At 41.4% G+C, this 26,168-nt stretch overlaps 2 protein-coding genes across 5 annotated transcripts in view; one reads left to right on the top strand and one right to left on the bottom strand.

Annotated features, from left to right (window-relative positions):
• The window catches only part of HDGFL3 (HDGF like 3), a 48,158-nt gene extending 33,153 nt beyond the window's left edge, over nt 1–15,005 (top strand). Inside the window, exon 6 of the mRNA XM_030281499.4 lies at nt 2,862–15,005. Within this exon, the coding sequence (XP_030137359.1) occupies nt 2,862–2,867 (6 nt within the window). The 3' untranslated portion in view covers nt 2,868–15,005. The remainder of the gene's footprint in view (nt 1–2,861) is intronic.
• On the bottom strand, nt 5,399–25,973 carry TM6SF1 (transmembrane 6 superfamily member 1). 4 transcript variants are annotated; one of them, XM_030281496.4, is made up of 10 exons: nt 25,955–25,973; nt 22,475–22,578; nt 21,884–21,981; nt 20,837–20,940; nt 19,912–19,994; nt 18,434–18,555; nt 14,342–14,446; nt 12,329–12,421; nt 11,254–11,373; nt 5,399–5,775 (listed from the first exon to the last, which is right to left on the bottom strand). In XM_030281496.4, exons 3-10 carry the CDS (start codon nt 21,902–21,904, stop codon nt 5,584–5,586), a joined length of 840 nt encoding a protein of 279 aa, XP_030137356.1. In that variant the 5' UTR covers nt 21,905–21,981; nt 22,475–22,578; nt 25,955–25,973; the 3' UTR covers nt 5,399–5,583. The 4 variants fall into 4 exon arrangements, with proteins under 4 accessions (XP_030137356.1, XP_030137355.1, XP_072790087.1 ...); XM_030281495.3 differs by lacking the exon at nt 25,955–25,973 and adding an exon at nt 24,417–24,646; XM_072933986.1 differs by lacking the exon at nt 25,955–25,973 and adding an exon at nt 23,634–23,652.
• Between the last annotated feature and the right edge of the window lie 195 nt (nt 25,974–26,168).

Here is a 26,168-nt window from a genome sequence, read left to right as displayed (position 1 = left end):
GTATGTGGCAAGTTTTCATTTTGGTATTCACTGTTTTAGTGCCCCACGGTCTGGGAAGTGTGTTGGTAAAGGAGACATTTCCTTGGTGTACAGGTGCAGGAGGTGAATGATTTTACTGTCTTCAGAGACAAATTAATTTGCTGGAAATGCGATACATTTTCTTGCTCCTGGTACAGCCTGAATATTAAAATGGAGTAAGGGACTGTGATCCTTTTTCTCACACTGACAATCAGTTACCAACTGAGTCAGTGGATCTATTTGTGGAGGCAAATGCCAGTGTGAATAAGGGGATCAAAGTCTGGTCCAAAATTATTGCCATCTGACACCATTGCATTTGGGAGAACATATTTAAAACAGCCTGTGTCCAGGCTTTTTTGTTGTGGCATTCTTGTGGAGTAGCAACAATCCCATTTACTGCTGTGAAGTACATGTGTAATGGCCAAACTGGCCAGAGAAACACAGGTTCACTGTGTCCTTCTGATGTGGTTTTGAGATGTTTGGTTCCTTTGCTCTTCTTTACTTGTCAAGAATAACATTGGTCAGGCTTTATAACAGTTTTGGGGGCTTATCAGCATTGAAAGCATAGCATTTTGGGCTCAGTTCAATGTAAAAGCATTTTGTACGAAAAATTATATCAGAGTATGTTTTCCTGTCTGATTTTCTTTTCCTGCAATTTGAGGAACAGTAAAATCTACCCTTCAAAGCAAAAGATAATATTTGTAAGGAAGTGTCTTAAGTATTGCACAGTAAAAATGTCTATGTAAAAATCAAATAGTGGCATAGTATATGGTGTAACGAGTTGTGTTGTCTGCTGCCTTCCAGTAGCTCAGGATAGAAGCTCTGCTGGCTAAGCATATGGGATATAACTCAGAGGAAACAAATGTCTGAATGCAAGCTGAGATTAAAGCAGCCAGACAGATGAAATATTTGCAGCCCTGTGTACCTTGAATCCTGTAACCACTTTGACCTCAAATCAACACAGAATAACAACTATTGTACAAAGCAAGTAAACAATTATCCTTCTGCCCATGCAGTTTTACAGTACAGGATGGCTGAATTAATTGCCAGACACTCTTAAGGAAGAAATTTTCAGTGCCAGAAAAACAGGCAGCAGTTTGTGGATTCAGTTGTGTTCCCTGCTCTGTTTTCTGTGTGCTGCCATTGATAACAGAAACTTTGCACTCGAATCTGTCAGATCCTGTGCTCTTTCCTTTGTGTGCAGCATGGCACACGTCGTACCATAGCTAACAGTGAAGAGACTTGTTCAAACAAAGATGTTTGAGGGTTGATCTGTGTGTTAGCACAGATCTGTTTCTGGAGAGATGTGCAACCATGGAGACCAGGGGAGGTGCTCGGCGCTGCCGCATCCCTGCTCAGCGGCAGCGGAGCCTGAGCTGCCCCTGCTGCTCTCTCTGCTGGGGACAGGGACCTGCTGCCTTCTGGGGTACCTGGCAGTGCATTCCTGGATGGAAGTGCATTCTTGAGTGGAGCGTGCCGCTGGAAACTGAAAACCCTAGAGGATGACTTGCAGTATCTCTTTGTGGTCCCTCCTGTGCCAACAGCTGTATCTGTGACACAGTGTGGAGGGGAGGTATTAACGTTCCCAGCACCCACATAAGGATGATCCTACTCAATCTTCTGGACGTAGGCCAGGAGAGAATTGTGGTTAATAATTGCAAAGGTTTCATGCTCCAAAAGGACATCTTCCTGTACTAGATCTGAGAGTTACAGCAGTGTTACCCCATCCAACCTGTCAGTCCTTGGCAGCAGCTGCCAATGGGAACCTTATCAGAAAGCAAAAAGGGTTTGATCACATGCCGTTGAGTTAATGGGTGCCTGAGTCTGATGGAAAAGGAACAGCAATTGAACCCCCCAAAAGCATCTGAAATTATGATCTCACCGACTCTGAAACTGGAGAGAGGCCTCTGGAGCGTGGTGTGCACATTGTTACCCCTTTTGGCCTGGGCACTTGATAATAACCCCTGATAGTGTGTCGTTAACCAGGATGTACCAGGACCTCCCACACAGAAAGCACAGGTTTCCATTTTTACTCTTCACAAACTACTTGTCATAGGAGACAACAGGAAAGATATTTAAGTGTTGTAGGAGAAGGGATGCCTTGCCCAGAGGTGGGTGGTCACGTATGCTGTCATGTTTCTGGCCAATGTCCCAGGGCCATCAGGTGAATTTTGCCGTGCCTGTTCAATTTGGGGAAACCGAGACTTGTATCCCTTGCTGTGATCATGTGAGGACAGTCTGATCCCGATCCCACAATGACAAGGGAAGCAAGAGCTGACCTTGACTCACCCGTGGGAGTTCCTTTTCTGTCATCACCTTACAGTGAACTGGAGCCAAGCTGTTTCCTTTTCAGAAGCAGTATTTGTATCCCTTAGCGATGAAAATGTTTATCTTTGTTCATGCTTGCTAAGCTTTCCTGTATTTGAACAAGAGGGTGTACTTGTGGCTGGACATCCAGGAATGCAGCAGTGCCTGAGCTCCTGCATGAAGCCCATCAGTGATGTTGTGCAGTGGAAAAAAACAAAATTTGGTTGTACCTGAAGTGTGCTACAAGGTTTGTAATGGAGTGATTGGGGGAAAATCCCACCCACATATATCACTGGAGCGCTTATTGAATACAGCCCTAAATGTTTACTTTTAAACTGTGCTCATTAATATTTTGTAGTGATATGTTTAGTTGAGGCAACAAAGCAGTTTTCTCTAGAAAAAATTTGTTTGACCAGACGAGGTAGTTACTTATACCTGTAACTTAGAAGTGTGGAAATATAACATCAATTGTATCAAGTTTGATGCAGCATGTTATTTCTTACATTAAATGTGACTTCTTTCTCTTTCTCTTTCAGACTTAACCAACATAATGACTGCTGAATATTAAGGGAAAACACAAGAAGGTTACATGTTTGGTTGTCTAATATTCTTGGATTTGATATGAGTCACCACATCTGTTCATTAGTACCATCAACAGCATCCCAGTTTGTATGCACATTATTCACATTCCTATCTGTTGTGTTTGCAGAAATGACATTTTTACCCTTTTTTCTAAGGGTTACTTTTTGATTTTCATATTATTTGGTTGCATGAAGTTGCCCTTTTCCAGTGGCTGAGGTTTATGAAGATATCGCATACTTGAACATGTTTTAGATTCCTTTTCGAGACAGAAAAGGCATAACTCCAAATTCTATCATTCTGAATCAACATTTTTTAAACACAAGTAAATCTTAAAAATTAGTCCCCTCCATACAATGCTACAATAATCTTCCACATACAGACATAATTTTAAATTTTCCTAGATCCATTCTCTCTTGGGTTTTGATCAATTTACAACATGAAAGAAAAATTCTTCTTCAGTTGAAATCACCTCCAAGTTCAACAATGTAATAAAATACCTTTCCTTATTAGAAGTACCTAGCTAGTTATACTCTTAATACTTCTCCAAACCATGATGTAATGTACACTATCTGACTTAGTTCCTATATGTGGAGTTAGTGAAAGTCTTTTTGTGTTTCTTTAGATTAATACAAGGATTTTTCCAATGCCAACACAATTTGAAATTATTCATTTGGATGCTTTCCATTTTTAAGCTTACTGTGATATACAGCCCTATGGGAAACCAAAACAAAACATCAATTTTAAATAATGAAAGGCTTAAAAAAGGATGCTGTCATTCTGGCTTTTTTTTTTTCCCTTTTGGAAATAGAACTAGACTTGTAAGTAAGCATTCCAAATCCATTACTCTGTGTACATTATTGTTGCTATTGTGATAATAGAGATTTTTATTTATTTTTATGCCAGCTTTTATTGTGAAAACATATTTAGTCTGGTTTTATCAATCCTTGTTATGCTTGTCCTTGGAACATCTTTTGCGTATTCAAGGTTTGTAGTTGATGAGTTTACTGTAAAAAACTAAAAAAAAAAAAAAACCACAAGGAAAAAAAACCAAAAAAACACCAAAACAAAACAAAAAGGAAACAAAAAAAATGTATTGTTTTTACAGAATAAATTTATTGGAATGTGTATTGGGAGTAAGGTTTGAGGTTGTAAGCAACTAAGTTAGCGTCATATTTGGCTTCATACGTGTAATAATGTGAGGTATTAATGTAAGTCAAGTATTAAAGCAAAACATTCTGTTAACATGAGTTGACCATAATAGATACAAGTGCAGGTGAGATCTTTATTTTTTCTGTACTTTGCCTTTTCTGGATAACAGGAGGTCATTAAATTCACCTTGAATGTATTCAAAGTTTCTTTAAAGACATCAGAAGTAACATCAGAGGCGCAAACACCAGTTTGCGAGCCAGCACGTGCTGTGACAGCCCAGCAGCGCTGGGAAGGGGCACTGGATGGAGCTATCCCAAAGCCTAAGGAGCTGCTCCAGGGATGCTGGGTGCCAGCAAGCATTGCCTGAGGTGGGCTGTGGTTGTTTTGGACCTGCCCCTTTGGCTGGAGGTGTAAAACCTGGGGCCTTTGCTTTGACTGCTGCTGGGAACTGCACGGCAGTGTTCAGCAGGAGAGTGTTACAGCCTGCATTTCTCAGTGCCCTGAAGGTCCCTTCGTGCAGGGTGCAACACACAGGCATGTGAACTGCTTCCTTGTTACTGATTAGACTTTAAAAAAAAATTATTTCAATCAAAACACCAAGAAGTCAACAAACCCAAATAAAGTGTTTCCAGTTAAAAAGTATCAGCTAGTTTCATCTGTGAGAAAGGCACTAGGTGTACTGCTTTTAATATAAATACACATAGAAGACATAGAAATAGCTGTAATTGCAAATAGAAACGTAAGCTGCCCAAACCAAGGTCGCTGTGTTTGCTGCTGCTTGTTTCTGAGCCAGCAGCTTTAGCAAAAGCAGCTGCAGAGACACAGCCAAAACCCCTCCTCTCGGGAAACACAGAGCAGCCTGAGCCCAGTGGCTCACGGTCCTGAGCCCTCTGTGCCCAGCCCAAAAGTGCTGCTGAGCACCTGCTCGGCTTCAGGCAGGTGAGCAGTCCTTGCAGAAGTGAATCCTGAAGAGAGTTAACAAAACTATATGATTTGCTTATCATATATGGAGTCTTACCATAAGGGTTAATTGCTTCTTAAAAGATTTCTTGGGATTTTTAACAAGGTTGACCCACAAGACATACTTTTTGACAAATAAAACATGTGCATGTGACAGAGTTATGTATGTTAATTTTTCATGCTTCACAATGCTGACCTTCGTGTTGTGCAGGAGCTCTGTGCAGGGACTGCTAGCACTGCTATTCTTCAGCGTGCGGAGGCTAAACACTGACATCATTATTATTATTTAACTTCATGCAGTATTTCTAAAACTGTCAAAGCAGCTTACTTAAAAATAGCTGTGGGAACTGGCAATGCACTGCAAAGTCACAATGTTGAGAAGTGGTGCTAAAGGCAGTTGTCTTTATTTTCCCTTTTTCAGTAGGATAAACAGAGCAGACCGTGCGACGACACGGTTGTGCAATTTTACACATCTTACACGCTTCATTTGGGTTCCATTTGAGCAGTTCAGTCACATCCCAACCCAACTATATACATAGCCAAGGACAGGAGCTGGAAACAGTTCTGCTATTCTGTTTTTTCTTCTTGTTTTGGTTTCATAAAAAACTCTGGCTTGTTGACACACCTGTAAGCGAACAGCTGGGGAAGAATCCCATACATTATGTTCAATATCAGGAAAAACTCTTTTGCTTCTTCAGGGACTCTGTAGATGTAAGGAGTTCGAGCATGAAGAGAAGCACCAATATGGGAAAATTGAGCCTGTGGTGTGTATATAACACATATATTAAAAAAAGGTAAAGTTGATGTGTATTTTTGGAAAGATGGCATAATCTGCATGCAAGTCTGCATCTCCAGTGACATTTCCCAAGCCAGCCCTTATTTTTATTCCAGAATTATCTATCATACTTTTACACAGTGGTATAAAAATACAGTCTAAACTAAAATCATTAATATCTTGTTGTATGAGGCATAACGGGAACAATCAGTGGCATGGTAAGATGTTTGTTTTATGCACATGATGGCACTGATCATTTCATCAGGTACAGGATTCCAACCTGGCTTTCTGGGTCATAATTTGTGCTAGAGGGTCCACGGTCCTTCCCCAGAAAAGTGGCCACTGAAGGCACATCCCTGCAGAGCCCAGTCGGGGAAGGGCTCTCCCCACTGCTGGGAAGGTTGTTGGGAGTAAGACATCAGTGGGAGCAGCCAGACACTCACTCTGAGTAAAGTTAGAGAGTCTTGGAACCTGTGTTAGTTCTGGTTGGGGTTTGGACTTTTTAATCTTAAACTCAGATGTTCCAGATTCTGATTCCACAACTCCTGATGATTTCAGAAAATGTCTGCAATATTTGGGTTTCAGGTTGAGGCTGGTTTGAAGTATAGATTGAGCATACTGTGAAGGTTATAGGCACAGACAGGCTTGCTGGCCTGAAGCATATTTTTAGGATAAACAAACATTTAAAGATAGAAGTGTCAGGATAGTCGGTGTCTTTTGTTTCCATCTGTTACCTGCTATTTCAAGCCACAGCTCATTCACATTAACTATTGTGTGTCCAATTTTCTTATTACTATTTAGTTAGCTAGCAGTGGAGGAAATCTGAGAACATGAACATCAATTTGATCATAAGGAGAGCACTGGGACACCAGGATTTTAGGAACACAGAGGAGCAGACTATGGCCAAATCACCTCCTCTGTTCTGGCTTCAGCAGGAGTCATTTTGGCCTCACGTAGAACACGGTTCTGGTCACAGCAGAGTAGAAGGGGAAATAAAGTGCAGGTGTTTCAATGCACCACCCTAGAAAAAGGCTAGGCTGAGACTATCCATCAAAACAGAAACAGAAATTGGTTTTTAGGTGATTCCAACCACCTCAACTGAACTGGGAGAGCTCATTGAGCACACCTGAACCAGGAAATGAAATAATCAACGAAATCAAATACAAACACACTTCAGCAAAGTGCCACTTAGCATGTTTCTGTAAATAGCTATTGCACAGCAAACAGACGTTCAGGGGCACACTGTCAGCAGCCTTTTTATATCGGCCTGGTAATTCACTCTGTCTCTTGCAGCCCATGTGTTCTCACCTGCCTTTGGGTGGGCTTGCTGAAATCCCTGTTACCTCTCCTGCTCTGGGAGCTTCTCAGCCCAGGCAGCCAGAGCAGCTCAGCAGCAAAGCCCTCTCGTAGCACAGGGCAGCAGACTGACAGACAGACTGACAGACAGCTGCCAGCAGGCTGCAGGCAGGAGGTTTGGGCTCTCTGGTGTACCCCCAGACACTGAGAGCCTCTGGGTTGCATTTTAGAGCCTTGTCTGGGGTGAACAAGCTGCAAAGCTGCTCCTTCTCTGTGGAGGATTGTGAGATCTGCCTCTCTGTGAGAGTGGCCAGCTGTGCATCAGAGTAAGTGGACAGTAATTTTCTCATAATTCACAATAAACCTTGTCAGAAGGAGCTGTAAGAGGATGCTTCTGAGAGACCCAGAACTCCCAGAGCCTCCAAGATGCCTGAGTATCTAAGCCTTACTGTGTGGTCTTGTCTCTTACAGGAGTTGTGGCACATTAGTAAGCTTTAATTGTTGTAAAACCAAAAAGCAGTAACATGATGTCCTGTCTGTAGCCTACAAAGATTTTTAGTGGTTAATGATACACCATATAATGAAGTTATTGTTTATTAGACTTGTTTTTCACTGTAACACATGGCTTCTTCTTTCATTACCAAGAAGGATACTTAGATCTGTAAAGTCTTTCTTTTTTTTTTTTTAATTTATTTGATTTGCCTCTGTGAAAATTGTGTTATGTCTTTAATCTCCTGTGTTTCTCTTCCATGACTGTTCTCTGCTGCTGCTTCTTTTTTTATTTTTTTCCCTCTTTTTTTTACTTGGAGCAGGGAATATGTCTTAAAAGCAGCTCTCTCACTCACCAGTGGCCCAGTGCTGCTCTTCCTTCAGGCAGACTGGCACCAAATCCCTAATTCTGATCTGTCAGTCCCTGCAGAGCTCTGTGCCTGTGTGCAGTACGTTGGCTCTCAGTGAGAGAAACCTTGAGTCTGTTGTGTTACCTTGCTGTGATTGGGGTCTCAGCAAATAAGCCATTCCTCGGTGCTTTCTGTTACTGATCCCCTCTCCAAGCGGAGAATTTTGAGGCTCCAACAAACCCCTGAGCCTTGGCTGAGAAATCAACCAGATGAGATGCTGCAGGTAACCTTCTAAAGTAGCCTTACATGCCCAACATCCAGCCTTTGTCACCCCTGAAGCCTTGGCCACTCTGCTCCTCAGGCATTGCCAGCAGGTGGAAGCTGCCTGGTGCTGGATGTGGCTTGGCAACTGCAGTCTGGGTCTGCCTGCTTCTCACTGACCTGCTTGTCTGTGTGAAGCAGGCTGGATTTGGACTTTTTACAATATTTTTTGCCTTGTTGCCTAATTATAGGCAATATTTCAAGTATTTTTTACCCTGTAGTTAAGGACAGAGAAGGACCCAGAAAAAGGTTAGGAGTCCTTCTTCACTGTGCCTTCTCTCTAAGACTGACTAAAATCAGGCAGGCTGTAACTTTAGAAGGGTTTGGACCTGGTCTTATGAGCCTAAGAAAGCCACCAAATAGAAGGGGAGTAACCTAGAAAAATACATTCCTTGGGTTTAGGGCCTCTGGTAGACAAGAAGCACTGCAGAAAGTGGCCAGAAAAAAAAAGGCAGGGTTAGGGAAAACACTAAGAAGGAGTAGAGGTAAACTTTCTACATTTGAGAAAAAAGAGAAATGTGCTGCAGAGAGTTGGGTGAGACTGATTTTAGCTAGTAAGGTTGTGGCTCTTCATCCCTTCTCACATGGCTCACTTGCATAAGGAAATACCAATTTCATTAAGTTCAGAGGTTGTTCTGACCCTTTTGTATAATCAAAGCTCCTGGTACTTCCCTCAGATGAAATTCAAAGAGCTCCTCCTAAAGCTTCAGAAAGTCTAGTAATTATTGGGTCACAACTGGTTTTGGAGTCTGACTGTTAGAAATGGAGTCATTCCAGCTGAGAGTTATTTGTAATTCTGAAAATCAGTAAATGTGTGTCTGTGTGAAAGGCTAGTAGGCACTTTGGAGGTTCTTAGTTTAGATGCATCACATGGTATTTTGTGACTTGTTTTTGTAAAAAGTACATCATAATGATAGAAATAAAAATAATTAAAATCTCCATGTTCCCCATCTGTAGGAGCAGTGTTCATTCCCAGGGAGCAGTGCCCACTGCTTACCTTTATTGGACCTTTTGTGTGAGAGCAAGCAAAGTGTGTTTTGGTAACTACGTATGTTTTAATTACCAATTAAGTGTTTTAACTTAAGGTAACAGTAGACAAATTTGTAAATGTGTTTCTTTGCCTCAAAATGACAAACCACCCAAATAATCAAGAAGTAGCCTTCAGTTCATTGTCATGTGCATTTTACAACCCAGGTTGGTCACAGTTTCCCAAGTCAAATCAGTTAAATCATGTTCACTTGTAAGATAACTGAAGTTCATCCTGCAAGTGCATTAAAGTCAAAATGACAAAAAAAACCCTCCCAAATTTCAAGAACTGTTTTTTGAAGCAAGATAAATTATGAAGGGTGCACAGCAACATAGAGTTCTCTTAATCAGTTTCTGTCAGCCCACAGCATTTGCTGGTGCCAGGACGAGCTTTAAGTATTGAAATGGGAAATGTTGGGTGTTAGTCTAATGTGTAGATGGACATCCTGAGGCAGAACCACAAAGAACAACAGAGGGGTTTTAGACTTCAGCAACAAAGTTTAGCATTCACACATCTAAAAGGTACAAAGGACTTTAAAAAAAAAAAAAAAAAAAAAAAAGGTGATTATTTCTTACAGGAAACATATTAAAGGTTTTGGGGGGAAACCTAAACCAACAAAAAAAAATCACCTCCAGATTGGGAGGCTAAGCTTTCTGGTAAGTTTACAAGGTTGTGATAGTTGGCACACTGACTTCTGATTTACCTTTTTCTTGTGTTAAAAAAATCTTTGAAGGAGTGGTTTCTTTCGTGGTTGTCTGGGCAATTTATGGAACCTGAGTAATCTTTCAGTGGAGGAAGTTCCCAACACAGCCTTGCCTACATAGCTAGCTTGTGCCTTTTTTCTTTTTTTTTTTTTTTTAATTAGATTTTGGCCAAAGACAGTTGTACAATATTTATGATACCTTTTGAGCATCTAAACTTCCTCATTAATGTTTGCCAGATTGTGTTTTGATATCTATAAACTGGTAGAGAAGAAAAAAGAAGTCCTATTCTCTCTGGTAACTGCTCCCAAATAGAAAATGTCACTCCACCCTTCTTATTGGGCAATTAATGTGGCAATTAATGTAGTTTGTATCCATGATTATCTCAGACCTGAGGAACCAAGTGTTGGTTTGTGTTTGTCTCATAGTGGTATTTGAATTACAATTATTGTTGTGTCCCTATGTTGTCACTATTGTGGCAGGATTATCGTGCTTACTTGCTGCGTTGTCTGGGTGTTCTGAGAACAAACATTTAATTTCCTATGTACAGAACAAACCAATTGTCCCTGTGTCTCATCTGTTTAATGCTCATCTGTCTGTCATAAGTAATTTACTAGTTCCTGTTGAATTGTTTTGTTTTGGTCAGTCTTCTCATAAGCAGCAGTCCCATTTAGTAATTAACTACAGTTGTTTATTTAAGAGAACCAGAATAGAATGAGTAAAAGAAAAATGATCATTGTCTGCCGTTGGGAACACAAACACCTCTGGGTGTTACTGTGGTTTGTGGCCCAGGAGGTTCCCTGAGTTCTCTCAACACCATCCACTGATGCTGTACATTTTGTGTGACAAGGAGATACTTTTTCTCTTTATATATTTCAAACTACCTACTTGACCAACAGATATTATGGAAACAATGTATTGTGCTGTTGTGTTGTGTTTGGGTTTTGTTGGGTTTTTCTTACGATTGACTGTCACAGCTTTAAGATGGGCTTCCTTCATGATGCCAGCTAAAGAGTGCACGGTGCTTAATGAGGTTTAAATGAGCCCAATAAAAACATTGTGTAGAAGGAGAGAAGTCTGCTAAAGCAAGAATGTGGTCATTAGAGAGTAGTAGATTTGATTCTTCACTCCCCTAAATAAAGGGGTTTTTACAGATATAAAAGGTGATCTCAGTTACATCAGCACAAAACCTACATGGGAAGATCAAGCCCTTATTGATTCCATAGGTCTCTACTTATTATTATGTAATTTAAAAGTTAAGAATTTGCAAAGAAATACCTGAGCTAGTCCTCCAGCATGTATAAGGGTCAAATCAGGCATCCAGGAACAACCAGGCACCAGCAGGCCATACAGAGCAATCACATAGTATGGCACCGAGTAGAACATGTATGCCAGCATCTGCATTTCAAACCCAAATATTAGTTCCTTTACAGTGTAAGGGAGATGCATTTAAAAGTCAGTAAGCTGCTCTCTTAGAGGTTCAGACTACTCAAAACTACACTTCTGGCAGCAGTGATTCCCAGGCTTTTTTGTCACACCTGGATACTATTGACTGGATCCAGCTACCCTAAATTCTCTCCTGATATTGGTGGCTGTTGTCTCCTTGCCCCTTTCATACACACACTTCATCAAGGACCTGTATTCCTGCCCCTTACTATCTTGAGATCATGCCAAAAAGTATGGCCTGGTTTAACTCCTCAATGCAGGGAACCTTTGTCAGGCTCCAGTGCACTCTCAGCTGGGAGCTGTGGGACACAGCCATGCCCTCCTTTCCCAGAGAGAACTCATCCAGCAGTGACACTTGGTTTCTGCTCATTTCTTCACCCCTGTGTCCTCTGACTGCTTTGGGCCCTGTCTCCCTGCAGCAGCCAGGCTTGCAAAAGAATGTCAGCATCAAATTCTACAGAAATAAAGCACAACACTCCCTCATCTGCAATGTTTTTTGTATGCAGTGCCCTTTTTCAACAATGTGTCACTGAGAATGGAAGTGCAATGTGAGCTTAAGGAATATAATCCTACTGCACCCCTTCTTGCTCCATAATTCCAGACTGGAAGTCTACTTTGCCTTTCTGAGGAAGGAAAATGAAATAAAAAGCATACAGATGTGTTTCATGGCCCATGTTAAAAGAATCCTGAGTAATTAGGATGTGTAGCTCCATGTAACCAGTTTGAACCTAAGTTAAGCTTATCACAACAAGGAGTTGGTATCCTACAAGGGCTAGAAATGGTATTAGAAAATACCCTTTAATTTGCCATGAATGATAATTCCCACATTGATCTTGTCATCTCTGAAACCCATGGCTTCATCTTTGTTTACAAATCTCTCCTTGCCACTCCATGGTCAGTGCTTTACCTGAAGCTTGGGATAGGCAGCAGGATCTTTGATGTAGGGCTCGTGCAGTTGGATGTACAGCCGGCACAGCTCAGCAGGGCAGTCCAGGGCAATCTGGGAAGAGGTTTTACAGCTCAATTTGTGATCAATTTGTTCTGAAACCAGCCAACCTGACACGTGTTACCAGCCCTAGGGATGTGCTCATGGTCTGCAGCACAGCTACCCTGGAGCTTGCAAAGGTGATCCAGGTGGTCACCAAATAAAAGAGGAAATGCAGCCTCCTCCCAGCTCCTGCTCAGTGGGTTTGTGAGGAAATGCTGGCAGCCTGCTTCGAAGATTTTGACGGGAAGAGAATTTAGCTGGTTGGCTATGCTGTTGTAAAAGTATAATTGCTATTGATTTGCCCTGATAAATAGTCTTTGATCCCACCAAATGAACTTTCCAATGGAAAATTTCTCTAAAAGAGTGGAGACTTCAGGATAAGCACCCAGTTTTAGGATAGGAAGCTATGGATATAGTCCAAAAACAGAGCTGCACTGGGACAAGGCAGCAGTGCAGAGCAATGCATGAGACAGGTGTTACTTAAAGTAATAATTTTTGAGAGTAGTAAAGGACAGATTATTGGATTTTACATTCCTAGAGGAAGAAAATGTTCCAAATAAACATGGATAAATTGCAAAATAGTTCCTTTTTGTGGTAGGCCTTAAAACTACTACAAAAAATCTGCTTTAAATTGAGCTAGCAGCCCATGTGAGCAGCTGTCCCTGGGCTTGTCTGTGGCATTGTTAATGCCTGAGCTGCAGGGCTGAACAGTACGTTTGGCACAGCCTCATTTCATGTGCATTTGTTGTGTGACTATGAGGGGGCAATGCAAAACTTTACAGTCAATATTCCTCCCTGTTCTTTTCCAACATGGGCATCCAAGAAGCAGGTCTGAGTGGACTATAATGGATTGTGTTTTATGAACTTTTGCACAAAATTATTGTTCCTGCACTTTACACAGAGATGTTCAGTTGATCTCTGTGTGTGTAATCAAGGCCAGTAAGTAATTCCTGCTTGGTGGGGGAAATATATATGGAAATTACAGTCTCAAAATTAACAAAAAAAATTCTTCTGAGACCAATATTTTCCACAGTGAAATTACAGGTAAACCAGCTGATTTAACCTGTATCAGTGGTGCTCTGAAGTAACATGATCTATAAAAAATAAAGCAGTCTGACAAATCATAAGAAAAAAACCGTTTCTGAGAGGCAAGTTTTAAGAGAAACAGGAGGCGAGAGAGGAATGTGAGCAGCACAACTACAAAAGGACAATCTGTGCTAGGTAAATAAAATATTGCTGGATATTTATCATCACCTCCTACCTGAATTATTCTAGAAAGGATCAAACCTACAAATCAAGCAAGCAGGCAATTATCTGAGATGCCCAAACATTTGTGCTGTGCTCACTGAATGATACACAAGGTTCATTCTGCTTAAGAGACTAAATGCATTAGAGCTGGCAAGGAAACAGATTTACCTACGACTGGATTTACTTCTGTAAATTGTCTCTTGGTAAGTAGAAACAATGTGTGTTGTTCACAATGTGGATATTTTTTTTCTTTTAGGTGGAAATGTTCTCTATCTCGTGCAGAGTAAGCTAACTTGGTTTTGTATATAATTTTAAATATGCATTACTGCTTAGAAAAACATGAATACAGAATTACTTTAGTTGCTTTGTGTCCATGTTTTTGGCCATAAATGGAACAACAGACTGATGAAAACAGTTTTAGGTCATGTTGATTTCCTCTTGGGATGCTATTTACTCTGGTGGTTGTGCACCTCCTTTTGAAAAACATGCTGCACACAGCACAAAATAGAGAAGCAAAGCACCAATAGTTATCATACATAATTTATCTTTTTATATCTAAGGCCTGTTTGAACCCAAATGTCACAGGATTTCCCCTGACCAGAATGTATGTGCTTTTTCACACAGACACAAATCTAAAAGTTTGACTGAAAATTAGCTTAAATTATTAAAATATGTTCAACTTACCATGCCCCTAAATATGCAAAACCCCGTGGCTAGAATGAGGTATGCAGCTAACATTAAATCTATTGGTCGTCTTAAGAGTCCTTTCTTCTGGACTTCCTGAACCACCTGCAACACAGAACATGTTTAGTAGGTCCATCCTGGTTCCCTGTCACGTGTGTGTCACTCCAGATCGGTCACTGCAAAGAGGGTGGAGTTGTGAAACATCATGAAACATCACATCTATCTGAGAGACAGAAAGATTTCCACCTAAAAAGGTGACTCCAGATTTTATAGGATGTAGTGAGGAAAATTAATCTTAGTAAACTCTAGAAATGGATGGATCCAACTGAAGCCATCTCAATACAGATTAGTGTCATTTCAAGCAACTTAAATCAAATGAACACTAACTCTGCAATCACCTAAGGCTTTAAAGCAGCATTTAAAGCAAACTTCTTCAAAATTGTCTTTTTTTAATTGGAAATAATTTGTTTTCCTGAATGTCCCTATGCAGAAAAGCCTTGGAAATGTAGGTTTTGTCTCAAACATTTGAAGTTCAATCTAGTATGCTTTGTAAAAGGACTGGATCCATCTCATTATTGAATGCTGGTTTTCAGCAGCTTGTGACACTGTTAAAACTAATGGACTATCACTGGCATAAAATAAAAGCTTTTCTGTGGCTGGTTGAGTCCCTGCTGAGTTCAGTGAGCAAATATTGTATGTCAGTGCGCAGTGCAGAAATAGAGAACGAGATGTGTGTGTGTGGAATATGTGGAAACCCTTCCTCTCCTATCACTGAACCCTGGGAATTCCTGGGGTGGCCCTGAGGCACCTCCAAGTCCTGGCTCTGATCTTGTGCCTCCTTTCCTCAGCACAGAGATCCCCCCTGCTGCAGGGACCCAGGGGAGGGTCACACTCTGCAGAGCAAAGGCCATTTCCAAGTCTAATGGGGAAGGTGGCTTGGGGGAACCAAAGGCATCTCTTTGCCTGCACAGTAAAACCTACAGTGTCCATGGAAATAATTTGAGCTACACTTTCTGCACTGTGTAGTCACAGACAGAATTATAAACACATCAGAGTATCTTTCTCTAGTTCAGAGGGAAAACTTCCCCGTGTATATGTGTTACTCATTTCCTCTTCCTTTTTATTGGCCGTTTCTTGGCATGCAGGCAGCAAAAGAAAAACCTGATTTCCTTCCTGTTATACACTTGTGGAATTGTCTCCAAAGTGCAAAACAAAAATTAGGATGCAGGGGCACAGTTAAAAGCACATAGGATCAAGATACTCACAATAAAGTTATTGAAACAGGAGAACTAATCTTGCAAGCACAATTTCTGAGTAAATACTACAAGATCTGGATTACAGATTAACAAAAATAAGGCTGTGGCAAACATAAGCCATCCCTTTCATAACTATTTTTTATTCTGATTTTCTTTTAAAGGATCTTTTTCAGTAAAAAAAAAAAAAAAAAAAAAAAAGGGGATACCTTTGTTTGATTTTCTAACACCAGTAACAGATTTTGGCAGTAGTGTGTCACTTCACATAATTCAGAGTACTGGTGTAGGAGTGTTTTTAATATTACCTGCAAAGGATGCCTATACTCAAATATTTCTTCCTATGAAAGAAAACGGTTGCTTAGGGCTTAGTTACAAATAATTTTCAATAGTAGACTACATAGGACAGTGGAAAGCTGGTATAATTTTGTTCTCTTTTTAACTATGTATGAAGCTTATAGATATATATAATCTCCTCTTTTCAAATATTTCAATATTCCTCTTTAAATATTAAATGGATGTGTGTATTTACTGTAATCACAAACCTACAACAGAACTTTGTGCTTAGAGGGTTTGGAGACAAAGCCACTGTAAGTAGAAGCAACCTTTGGTGCAATACTAGTTTGTGAAATTGCCAGAAAACTCACACCTTTTTTCTTTATGCATGCATGCAAACAAAATGAAAATGCAATGCTTTAAAAAAAGGAAAAAAAGCAGAAGCAAGAATTTGAAAGACAGGTTGCACTTTGCTGACAGGCCTCAGCTACAGAGTAGTTTTTCCTTACCTTTCTTTTACCCAGCAAAGCCCCATCACCCCACATTAAAATGAATTACATGTTAAGAACACTGGCCAAGCAGAGCTGGCCTGCCACGGGTTTCCCATGTACTGCAAACAATGCTGAACTCTGCACAGACCTCTGCAGCCCCAGGGATTCTTTTGGGCAGCAAGGAAGTGGCTAGGCACACTTTGCAATTTGTCTCACTTCCAGGAAAAAGCTATTTTCCATAACTTCTGAGAGGCTTCTTATGTCATCAGTTTTAGGGAATTGGAATAATCTTCTGTGCTGTCTGCAAAAGTCAGTCCCTTCAGAATTCATGTACTAATTTGAATTTGTGTATTCATTCTGTTAAAGATTTTAAAATTCCATTAAACTTTTCTGAGCTGATATACTTGCAGATAAATCTGTTGGGCTTTGTAAAGACTGCAGCACAGCTGGGCTTGATTCCAAACGAGGGCATAGCTCCATTCCACTCCCCTGCACCCCCTCTATTAGAAAACAAACAAAACTTGAAATCCTCTCCTCTGCCCCTACAGTGATTATTTCTTTTAACTAACAGGTTTGCAATAATATTATAGCAATGTATACCTTGGCCAACAGAATACACTTAGCTTCTGTTGCTTTCATGTAAGTATTTACTAACTATAGCATGTTTAAAATCGCTGTTACATTTTCTTCCTAAATCTTTTCATGCTAACTCTGAATAATTATAGTTTAAAAAAGTTAAATTTTACAGCTAATTCCAAATTATCTACTGATATGTTCAGGACTTACAATGATTATCTGACTGATTAGTAGCATTAAACACAATTATTTCCTGGAAACAATTCTTAATTTGGGACTGAAACAGTCGCATGAAAAATTCATGAGGAGTCACGTTAAGATTCAGAGGCATGCTCAGATATGGAGCATAATTTGCCTGTGAAGACTAAATACAACTTCTGAAAAATAAACAGTTTGAGTGGGCTATGAGGTCCCAGTGAAAGGAATCAAGGCTTTTTCTATAACCTTCTGGGCAAGGAAGTTCAGGTTTCCAAGAAAGGATTCACAAAGAAGTGCAATGTTAAATTCTCAGGTCACCAGGTTTTTCTGAACTCTCTTTTGAAAATAGAATATTAAATCAAAGTTTCTCTGAAATATAGACTAAATTAAAATATCAAACCTAGGTAAGCAGTTTATCTCCTGGTAAGCCCAGGAGACATGGCTGTATTTCAGCAAGTAATCAGTCCATCACATATTTTCTATTATGTCTATTTCTGTAGTATTCTTAATACCAGGAAAACAAACTGAAACCTTCATCCAAGCTCCACACAAAGTCTGCTCTCACTAATGTGTGCAGTAAAAATCGGCATCACTACCTTTAATTACACTTGATGAGTCTAAAGAATGTGCTTCTTGCCAGAAATAGTGGCTCCTTCAAATGAATCAGCTGAAATGGCTTTGGGATGGGACATGAGGTTTCCTATAAACTATTAATGCACTGTTTTGATGGCTCGGTTAATCTTATTTCAACCCATCTAGTTACTTCAAAGGCAAAAGTCTAAAAAGGTTTAAGTAAAATGTTTTACAGATTTTTTTACAAGAAACATGTAAAGATTTTTTATATCAATTTATGTAGTGTCTCACCTGTAAAATCTAATATTACAGAAAGCACATACAAAAGTTATTAAATTACATGAGATCTGTAAGTCATCTGCAGAAGAGTACTTTCCTGCAGTGTTTCTATAGGATTTTGTGGTGCTTTATGAAGCTGATAAATGCCAGTATTTTCATCAGCTAAGAAACTGAAACAGACAGAAACTGAATAGAGGTTAGAAACACAATTACACCTATGAATGGGTTCCTTATTCTAGACATGAAATTCTTTTTCTTTATTCCACCATAATGAATTAGTCCTGCAGTATGGATATTTTTGCAGTCTTCAGAGCCAGACAGCAATTGTCATAAGAGTGAGCAGTACAGCACATTCCATGCTCACCCAGGGACCTATAAAACCCACCAGAAAGAGCCAGCTTATTTCAGCTGCCCTAGCAGTAGCCAGCACTGAGATACAATAGAATTACCTTGACTGGAGTGTCGTGAGTCACTGAAGGTTGGTTATAAATTCTGAACCCAGCCCATATGGGGAGGCAGACATATGGTATACTTAGGAAAATAGCAGGACACACTTTTGCTCCATATTTGCCTGTTTAAAAAATTATTACAAGATTTATGAGAATTTGTAAGCTCTGTTGCAAAAGAATTAAAAAATATGCTATGTAACATCAAACCTGAAGCAACTATGGTAATGTAAACAAACATAAAACATTAGAAATCATTAATGTTAACAAACAAATCCTCTTGAAAATCACATCCTCAACAGAAGTAGAGACACAGGAAAAAGAGAGCCTATGAGACAGGAAGCCATTTCAGAATCAGGGACTTTTTGAGAAGATGGGAAGCCACATCTGTCACTCTGCATTGGGTAATCCTAAGAGATGAGACAACTTCCAGATCTCACAATGGAACCTGCTTCAAATAGAGACCTCATTCATTTTTAAATGGGGGATAAAATGCATCAATGTTTCAAGGTCTGATACTGCATTTGTTTTCCAAAGTGCTGATTTCTCCCACAGGCATGTACTGAGGACAAAACATTCCGAGAGCTCTCCTCAGCCTCGGGTGAACCAGGCAAACGCGTGTCTGACACTGGCTGCTCTGTGTGCCAGCAAGGCAGGAGGCAGGCATGCTCTTGAGAAGCTTTCTGAGAGGAAAGGGGATGGGAGAGTCACACTAAACCTGCTTTTCTCTGCGGTGAGCCTATCTTCAGAGGAGGGGGGAGCTGGGCTGGCCCCACCCTGCACCATGAATATTCCTCCTCTGTCGTGAAAAGCAGGACCAAAGTGACCTTCCCTAAAGCTGACTGCAGGATTTGGACACATCAACATTTTTCTCAGCTGAGCATTTGTCAACTTTGCAACACTTTAAGCTTAGCTAAAAAGGAAATCTTTCCTTGAGAAAGGTTTCACCCTTAATGGATCACCTGCCAGTACCAATGATGTCAATACTTTTATTGCAGTCCTCACCTCTAACAGCACCACTATGCTCAGATTTATGTTAGAAATCTAGCAATGTTAAATTTAGTTTGGAAACAGAATAACTTCCAGATTTGACTTTTAAAGGTGATTTGGGTGCCTCTTGTAAGCTGTTGGAAGGTCAGACTTCTAAGCAAATTGGAAATTTTATGATATTAAGAGACACTATTGTCTCATTACTTAAACCTGGTTTAGATGAAAACCTTATAGATATATCAAAACACAATACTTTCTTTTTTCCCCTTGAAAGCAAAGTAAATTTAAATGGTATTTTTTCCCAGTCTCCATCTTTTCTTCCTTATATTAAAATTTTAGAATATCTTGTTTATCTTTACTGATATTCCTAAAATGCCTCTTTCACATTATTACAGAAATGAACCAACACTGCACTAAAATATAGATAGCACAATGCTGAATTTAGAAAATGTTTCACAGGAAAAATCTGGTCATATAAATTACTTCCTTACCCACAATATTTCCAGGCATAAAGACAATGATGCTCATGATAATGGAACCCAGCCAGTAGAGACCAATGGTTCTATAGCTTTGTCTGTTAAAAAAAGAAAACAAGACATAATTATTGAACTGTTTCTAAAAATTCCCTACCCTAAATATTATACTCATTGCTGGGGTTATATTTTACCAAGTAGAGGCTTTTAGAACCTGTACCACAAGTCAAGAGTGGATTGTTGCCTCTAAGTGGGGTCATGGAGAATGTCCCACAGCATTCTTGTGGGACAAGGTTATCACATGGACAGTACAGGCTTTGGGCATACTCAGTTATTTGCTGAAGGCTGACTGCACTAGTGAGCACCTCATAGGCTGCACAAAACGATAAGACAATTAATAATTAATTTCATACTCTTAATGCTACTATTACCAGCAGGTACATTTGTCTCTGGAATTGAAGTGCTTATTCTCTGAAACTCTTTATTCAACAACAAGAAGCATAAGAATCTCTAGAAATAACCTCTTTTTCTCTTAAACTCCATGTCATTCTCTAACAGGGATGAAAGATCACCATGGTGCTAAGCAATACATTATTCCTATCATAATTTTTTTTTTTTTAAAACAATTTTTTTGTCACACATGCTTTTAATGCACATCACCTTTCAGCATTTAGCTAAGCCAAAGCCATGTAGATGTGCTACACTCTGCTGCAGGGTGAAGACAGGATGCATCTCCATGCATTTTCTGGGCTTAGTCAGTGGAGAGGAAGGGTAACTTGGCAAGGGTAGAACCCCTGAAAGTCATGAAATTTCAATGGCGCTGCTTTGGCCTACAACACGAAACCACCCCAAAATAAAAATCTAAGTACTGCATGGAAAAGAAAGGGCTTTGTAGATGATATGAGAATGCAAGGCAAGTGAGCAGTGGCCAGGTCAGACTCACTCCCAGGCGATAGCTGCCACCATCAGCAGGTACATCAGGTAGTGCGCGGAGCCGTCCCAGTAGCAGATGACGTGGCCGTAGGCGGTGTTCAGGTACGGCTCCCCCTGGGAATGGGGAGTGGGGCAAGAGCTTAGAGCAAGAGTAACAATCATAAAGCACAGCAAGAAACAAGGTCAGAAGAGGAACTAATGTGGTAGAGCTTCTGCCTGACAATACCCATTTCCCAGCACAGAGCTGACCTAGGCAGGATCAGGCAGGACTGAATGAGTTCCACATCTGCAATAAAGGGTGCAGGATGGAAACTCCTGGGTGTGACTGTCAGCTTTACTCTGCCACATTATGAAAATATGACTTTTCCCTATTTTAGTGATAAAAAACTAGAAAATAAAGATAGATTTAGCATACAACAAATACGGATATATTTAGCAACCTAGAGATTTACAGCAGTACTGAATATATGGATGTCAATGTATAACCTTGTAGGGTCCAAATCCTTTCACACTTAAGTTCATGGAATCTTTTCAATGACTTCAGTGACTTTCCTGTCAAGCTCTTACTGAGCTATTTTTGGTGGATGTTGATATTCAGCAGCCAGCAGATTCTGCTGACTAGGTATCTGGCATCATCATTTTTTAACTCTACTTTAATTCCTTCTGGTAAACTGATTAGGCAAAAATAAAGGAGTGATTCTGTTTTCTTCTTGGTAACACATTTTGGTGTGGTAACTGATCCACTCCTGAGTGCTCCCTGTGGTTTTCTGAAATCATGTCCAGGTCCTTCAATTCCCACAGAAGTTAACACAGAACAGAGTTCCTGAAGTTAACTGTAACAACGATGGAGCTTGAAAGCTACATTATTTCTGCCAAATGAGTCAGTAGATTGCGAGTCAGTGAAGGTTTTATCCATAACAATAACGAAGCAGGTCAACTACAAAATTCAAGAAGACTGTTTTGAATGTGTAAGTGGCTATTTTTTTGTGACAAATACTACATCAGGTTATTTATATTGAAGATTTTATTTACATTTGTAGGCCAAACTACTATTTACCTCTCTCAAGTAATGAGTCATGAATCCATCAATAATTCCATCCTGTTCCAGTCCAATTATTAGATTCACTACACTGGTAAAGGCAAATACAGCATAAACTGTAATAGGAAAAAGGGAAAAAAATTAAATTAAAAAAATTCCTGGAATTACACAGTTGCTTCACAGTCCAATAAATTGTCAGGCAGAGATCTATTGAACTGGATGTGTCAAATTTGAGGTCACAGATATTCAACACACAATATGACTTTCCCATATAGCTCAGGATTTTTTAAAATAGTGGTTGGTTAACACAGCTCTTAGGAAGCTTTTCTGAGGAATGTGAAATTCTGTGGAGCTGTAGGCAGAAGGTCAGTGTCTGCAGAAAGGACCATGTAGCCTTTCAAAAATCATGGGTACATGAAGTTTACAGCCTTGACTGTGGTCATCACTTGGAAAGGAGAAAGGACAGCAAAAAGGAGCAGAGAGGAAAGCATGACTTGTCATTTTTGCAGGTGAGAAAGGCAAAGTGCACAAGCCACAGGAGCCTAGAGCAAAGCCATGGGTGAGGCAGTCACTGCTGGGAGCCAGGCCACTCAGCTTTGCAGGACATACCGTAGAACAGTGGGTCTTTGGGTGGCTTCCTCTTGACAAGAACACGAGCTGCCAGAGCAATAAGAACCAGAACCAGCAATCCAACTGCAACAATCACCCAGGAACTGTAGCAGTATGTTAAAAAAAGAAAAAAAAAAAGGAAAAAAAAAATTTTTAAAGAAATACTGATAGAATTTTGCTTTGTCAGCCAGCTGTCCTCAAACACACACACTCATAAAGTAACTTCTAATAATTTAAGATACAGATTTTAAAGTTTATTGCATAGTCTGCCATAGTAGTCATCCTATAGTTTTGCAGAATTTATGTGCCTCTCTTTGTACATGTGATCAGCTAAAAAAAGAAAATATGAAAATAACTAGATAAACAACATATCCAGAAATCTAGATTTGTCTGACTAAAATCAGTTTTCGTACTAAAATAAACAGAAACTATGGGAAAATTAAAGGGTAATGAAAGATGAGGATCAAACCCACAGAGATTTCAAGGCCAAAAATTGTCACTGGGGACATTTTATCTAACCTCAGTAATAAATTATCTACTCAGGACATTGCAAATTCAAAAATAAATCACATCAGTCCCGTGGAATAGGAGTAGCACTGTGGGGCACCTTTGATGGATCTGGGCTAATGTTCAGTTATGGAAGTGCTACCAGAGACCTCTCTGGCCCTACAAGGCAGGACCACTTGAGCAGGACAGTGATCAGCACAGGTGGGCTCAGGCAAAAGGATCTTTTCCCCGGAGATGGAGCTATAATGTTACTGCACATACAGTGGGAGTGGCATAATGCACAACTCTTTGTCACAAAACAAATGTGTCTCCTTCCCCAAGAAAATGCAAGCAGGAAAAACAGTTAAAAATTGTTTCATAAATCTAAGGGTGTAAATTATCTTTAGCTCTCTTTAAGGTAAGATTCTCCTCCTCAGTCTTCACTTTCGTCCTTGTGCAAGGGAAAAGAATGGAGGGGAAAATTAAGTAAAGTCCAGAACCATAAGCTAAAAATATCTGGTACATATTTTGTACATAGTACCACCCTGTATCAAGAAAACAAGTTGCGTATTAACAAATTATATCAGGACAATATCAGCCTTAGTGAAACTCGACTTTAAATTATTGCAAAGAATTTGCAAGACCAAATATTTCAGAAAATATACACACATACTTTTTAAGTCAGGATGAGCAGTACTAGCTTGTTGATTTATTCTATGCTTTGAATCTTCTGCTAGTCTGTTTTCCCAGTGATGAATTTCTTCATACCATTACAGCTGTTAATATTGCAGTGACTTTTCACTGCAGTCTATCAATTTGAAATAAATATTGGCAGTTAATCAAGTAAGTCACCATGTGTTATTTGACATTACTCTAGCAATGAGAAACAAAAAATATTCAGTTATGGGCCAGAAGGAGAAAAATGGGGAAGGAACAGATGTAGCTAAAAACAAGAAGCAAATATTTCTGCAGTAAAGTTGCAAAACACCCCGGGCTGTGGGACCACAAAATACCACGCAGACCTTTAAGTGAAGCGGGCTTTGCCGTGAGGAAAGACTTTCCTTTTCTGGACCTGCGGTTTCTCCGGGGATCCCGGTTTTTAGCAGCGCGAGGGCGCAGGGTCATTCCCAGCGAGGCTCGGGAGCTCTCCGGGGCCGGCGAGTTCTCCCTCTGGCTTTGAGCAGAGCTGGATTTTGGGGCGGGTGTCCGGGGGGAGGCCGCGGGTCGCAGCGCGGAGCGGGCGCTGCCCCCGGCCGGGACGCGCTCCGGGGGATGGCAGCGACCCGGGCCGGGGCCGAGCGGCCGCTGTCGCCGCATCCCGGCTCGGCTCCCGTCACAGGACGAGGCAGGACCCGGCGAGGCGAGGCCGCCCCGCGCTGCCCCGCTCGCCGCCCGCCCCGTCCCGCTCACCCCGCGCCGCCGCCACAACCGCCCCGCCGGGCCCGTCCCGCCTCACCTGCCGGTGGCCGCCAGGCAGTTGAAGAGGTACGTGACGGGGATGGCGGTGAGCGAGAGCACGAACACGCCGGTGGCCGCCGAGGCGCTCATCCCCGCGGCGGGAGGCGGCGGCCGCCCTGCGCGCCCCAGCCCAGCGCCGCGCCGTGCCCGAGGCGCCGCCTCGCCCCGGCCCCGCCGGCCCTGCCCGCCCCATCGCCGGCACCCCCGCCCCGCGCCGCAAAGGTTAAATCCGCCTCGGAAACCGGAGCCGCCCGGCGCTCCTCCGGCGGCTCGGGCAGCGCCTCCGCCCGCCCCGGGGCTCGCCCCGCTCCCCCTCGCCTCTGCCCGAGTTGGGGACTGCCCGACGGGCGATGCCGCCCTCTCGGGACGGGGGTGCGGGTCCAGCCCCGCGGGGACGGACGCTCCTCCAAGGGGCTGCTGTGACAGCGAGCGAGCGCCGCGACACAAGCGCGGGTCAGCTGCGGGCTGCGGGCACGGCGAGCAACCGGGGCGGCGACAGCCGGGGCGCGGGGCGCCAAGCGATCCGGTGTCATGGGAGGAGGAGAGCGTCCCTGGGTCCGGATAGTGCGGAACTCACTGAGAAACCCGTAAAAAAAATTATGCGTCTCTTCTGCATCACTATTTAGCTGCGTTATTATGAACAAGGACATTAGCGTTTTAAAAATGTTGGGGGAATTAATTCATCTTTTCCATTTAAATGCAAAAAAATAAAAAATTAGCAAAACCTAGGTATATGTTTGACATTTTCTATCAGCCTTTCCTTCCTGGCTTCAAACTTTGCCTATACCTCAACATCAACACACGTTTCAGCAGTGGAACGAACCTTGTGTGCAAGGCAAACAGAAATGAAAACCGCTGTTCCTAGAAGTTACTGAGCGTTTCATTCCAGGACGTTGGCAAGTGAGAATGTGTTGCCTGAAGAAAACTGCAAATGCACTTCCAGCGTGCCAGGCAAGCTCTTTCTGGAAGAATTAACACCCTCTGCATAAGGGGCACAATTCAGACTCCGTCCTGTTGAAATGATACAAAGGAGGACTGCTGAGGTGGCTGAGCAAACAGGGCACCTGTCTGCGAGGAAAGCACGGAGAGCTTGGCTTAGAGTGCTCTCTTGTAAATACTAGAGGAGTTAACACCAGCGAGAGGAAAGAACTCTTTAATTTGAAGAACGAAGCTGTGAAGAAACTGTCACTAGTTTTCAGAAACAGCTATGAGCAATAAAGGGTATCCTGAGCCTTTTACAATAAGTTTGGTCAGTTTAAGCAATAGACTAATTGATATAATACTCTCACAGAAAGGAACTCGGTGACCCAGAACATATCTATGTCCTATCTATTCTATACAAACAAATTCTTGCATAGTTCTTTCAAGCGAGAAAGATCTAGAATCCGGCCATAAATATATAAATGGGTTAAGCCATGCTCAATCAAACTATCTGATAAAAACATGATGCAACTCCTAAAAGTAATTTAGTCCACCCAAGTGTCAAAATTGCCATTGGATGAGTCAGGGCTAAATTTACCACTTCTAAATGCCTACCTTTCAATGCACAGCCGGTTCACTTCTCAAGCTTTCAAATGTATAGGCTGCTTATTTGTATGCAGCTGCCACAGCGCAGTCTCAGGATTCATGTCTCAAGCTTGGCTTCTCAGTTCCTGTGTCTCTGAAGTCAAACACTACTGGGAAACTTCTTCCTTACCACTCTGCCAGCATATTCCAGCTCTGATTTGCATCCAGCTTGTTCCTCAAGTCC

The sequence above is a fragment of the Taeniopygia guttata genome, chromosome 10, assembly GCF_048771995.1.
Source record: "Taeniopygia guttata chromosome 10, bTaeGut7.mat, whole genome shotgun sequence".
NCBI lineage: Eukaryota > Metazoa > Chordata > Aves > Passeriformes > Estrildidae > Taeniopygia > Taeniopygia guttata.
This window is presented reverse-complemented; position numbering and strand designations above follow the sequence as displayed.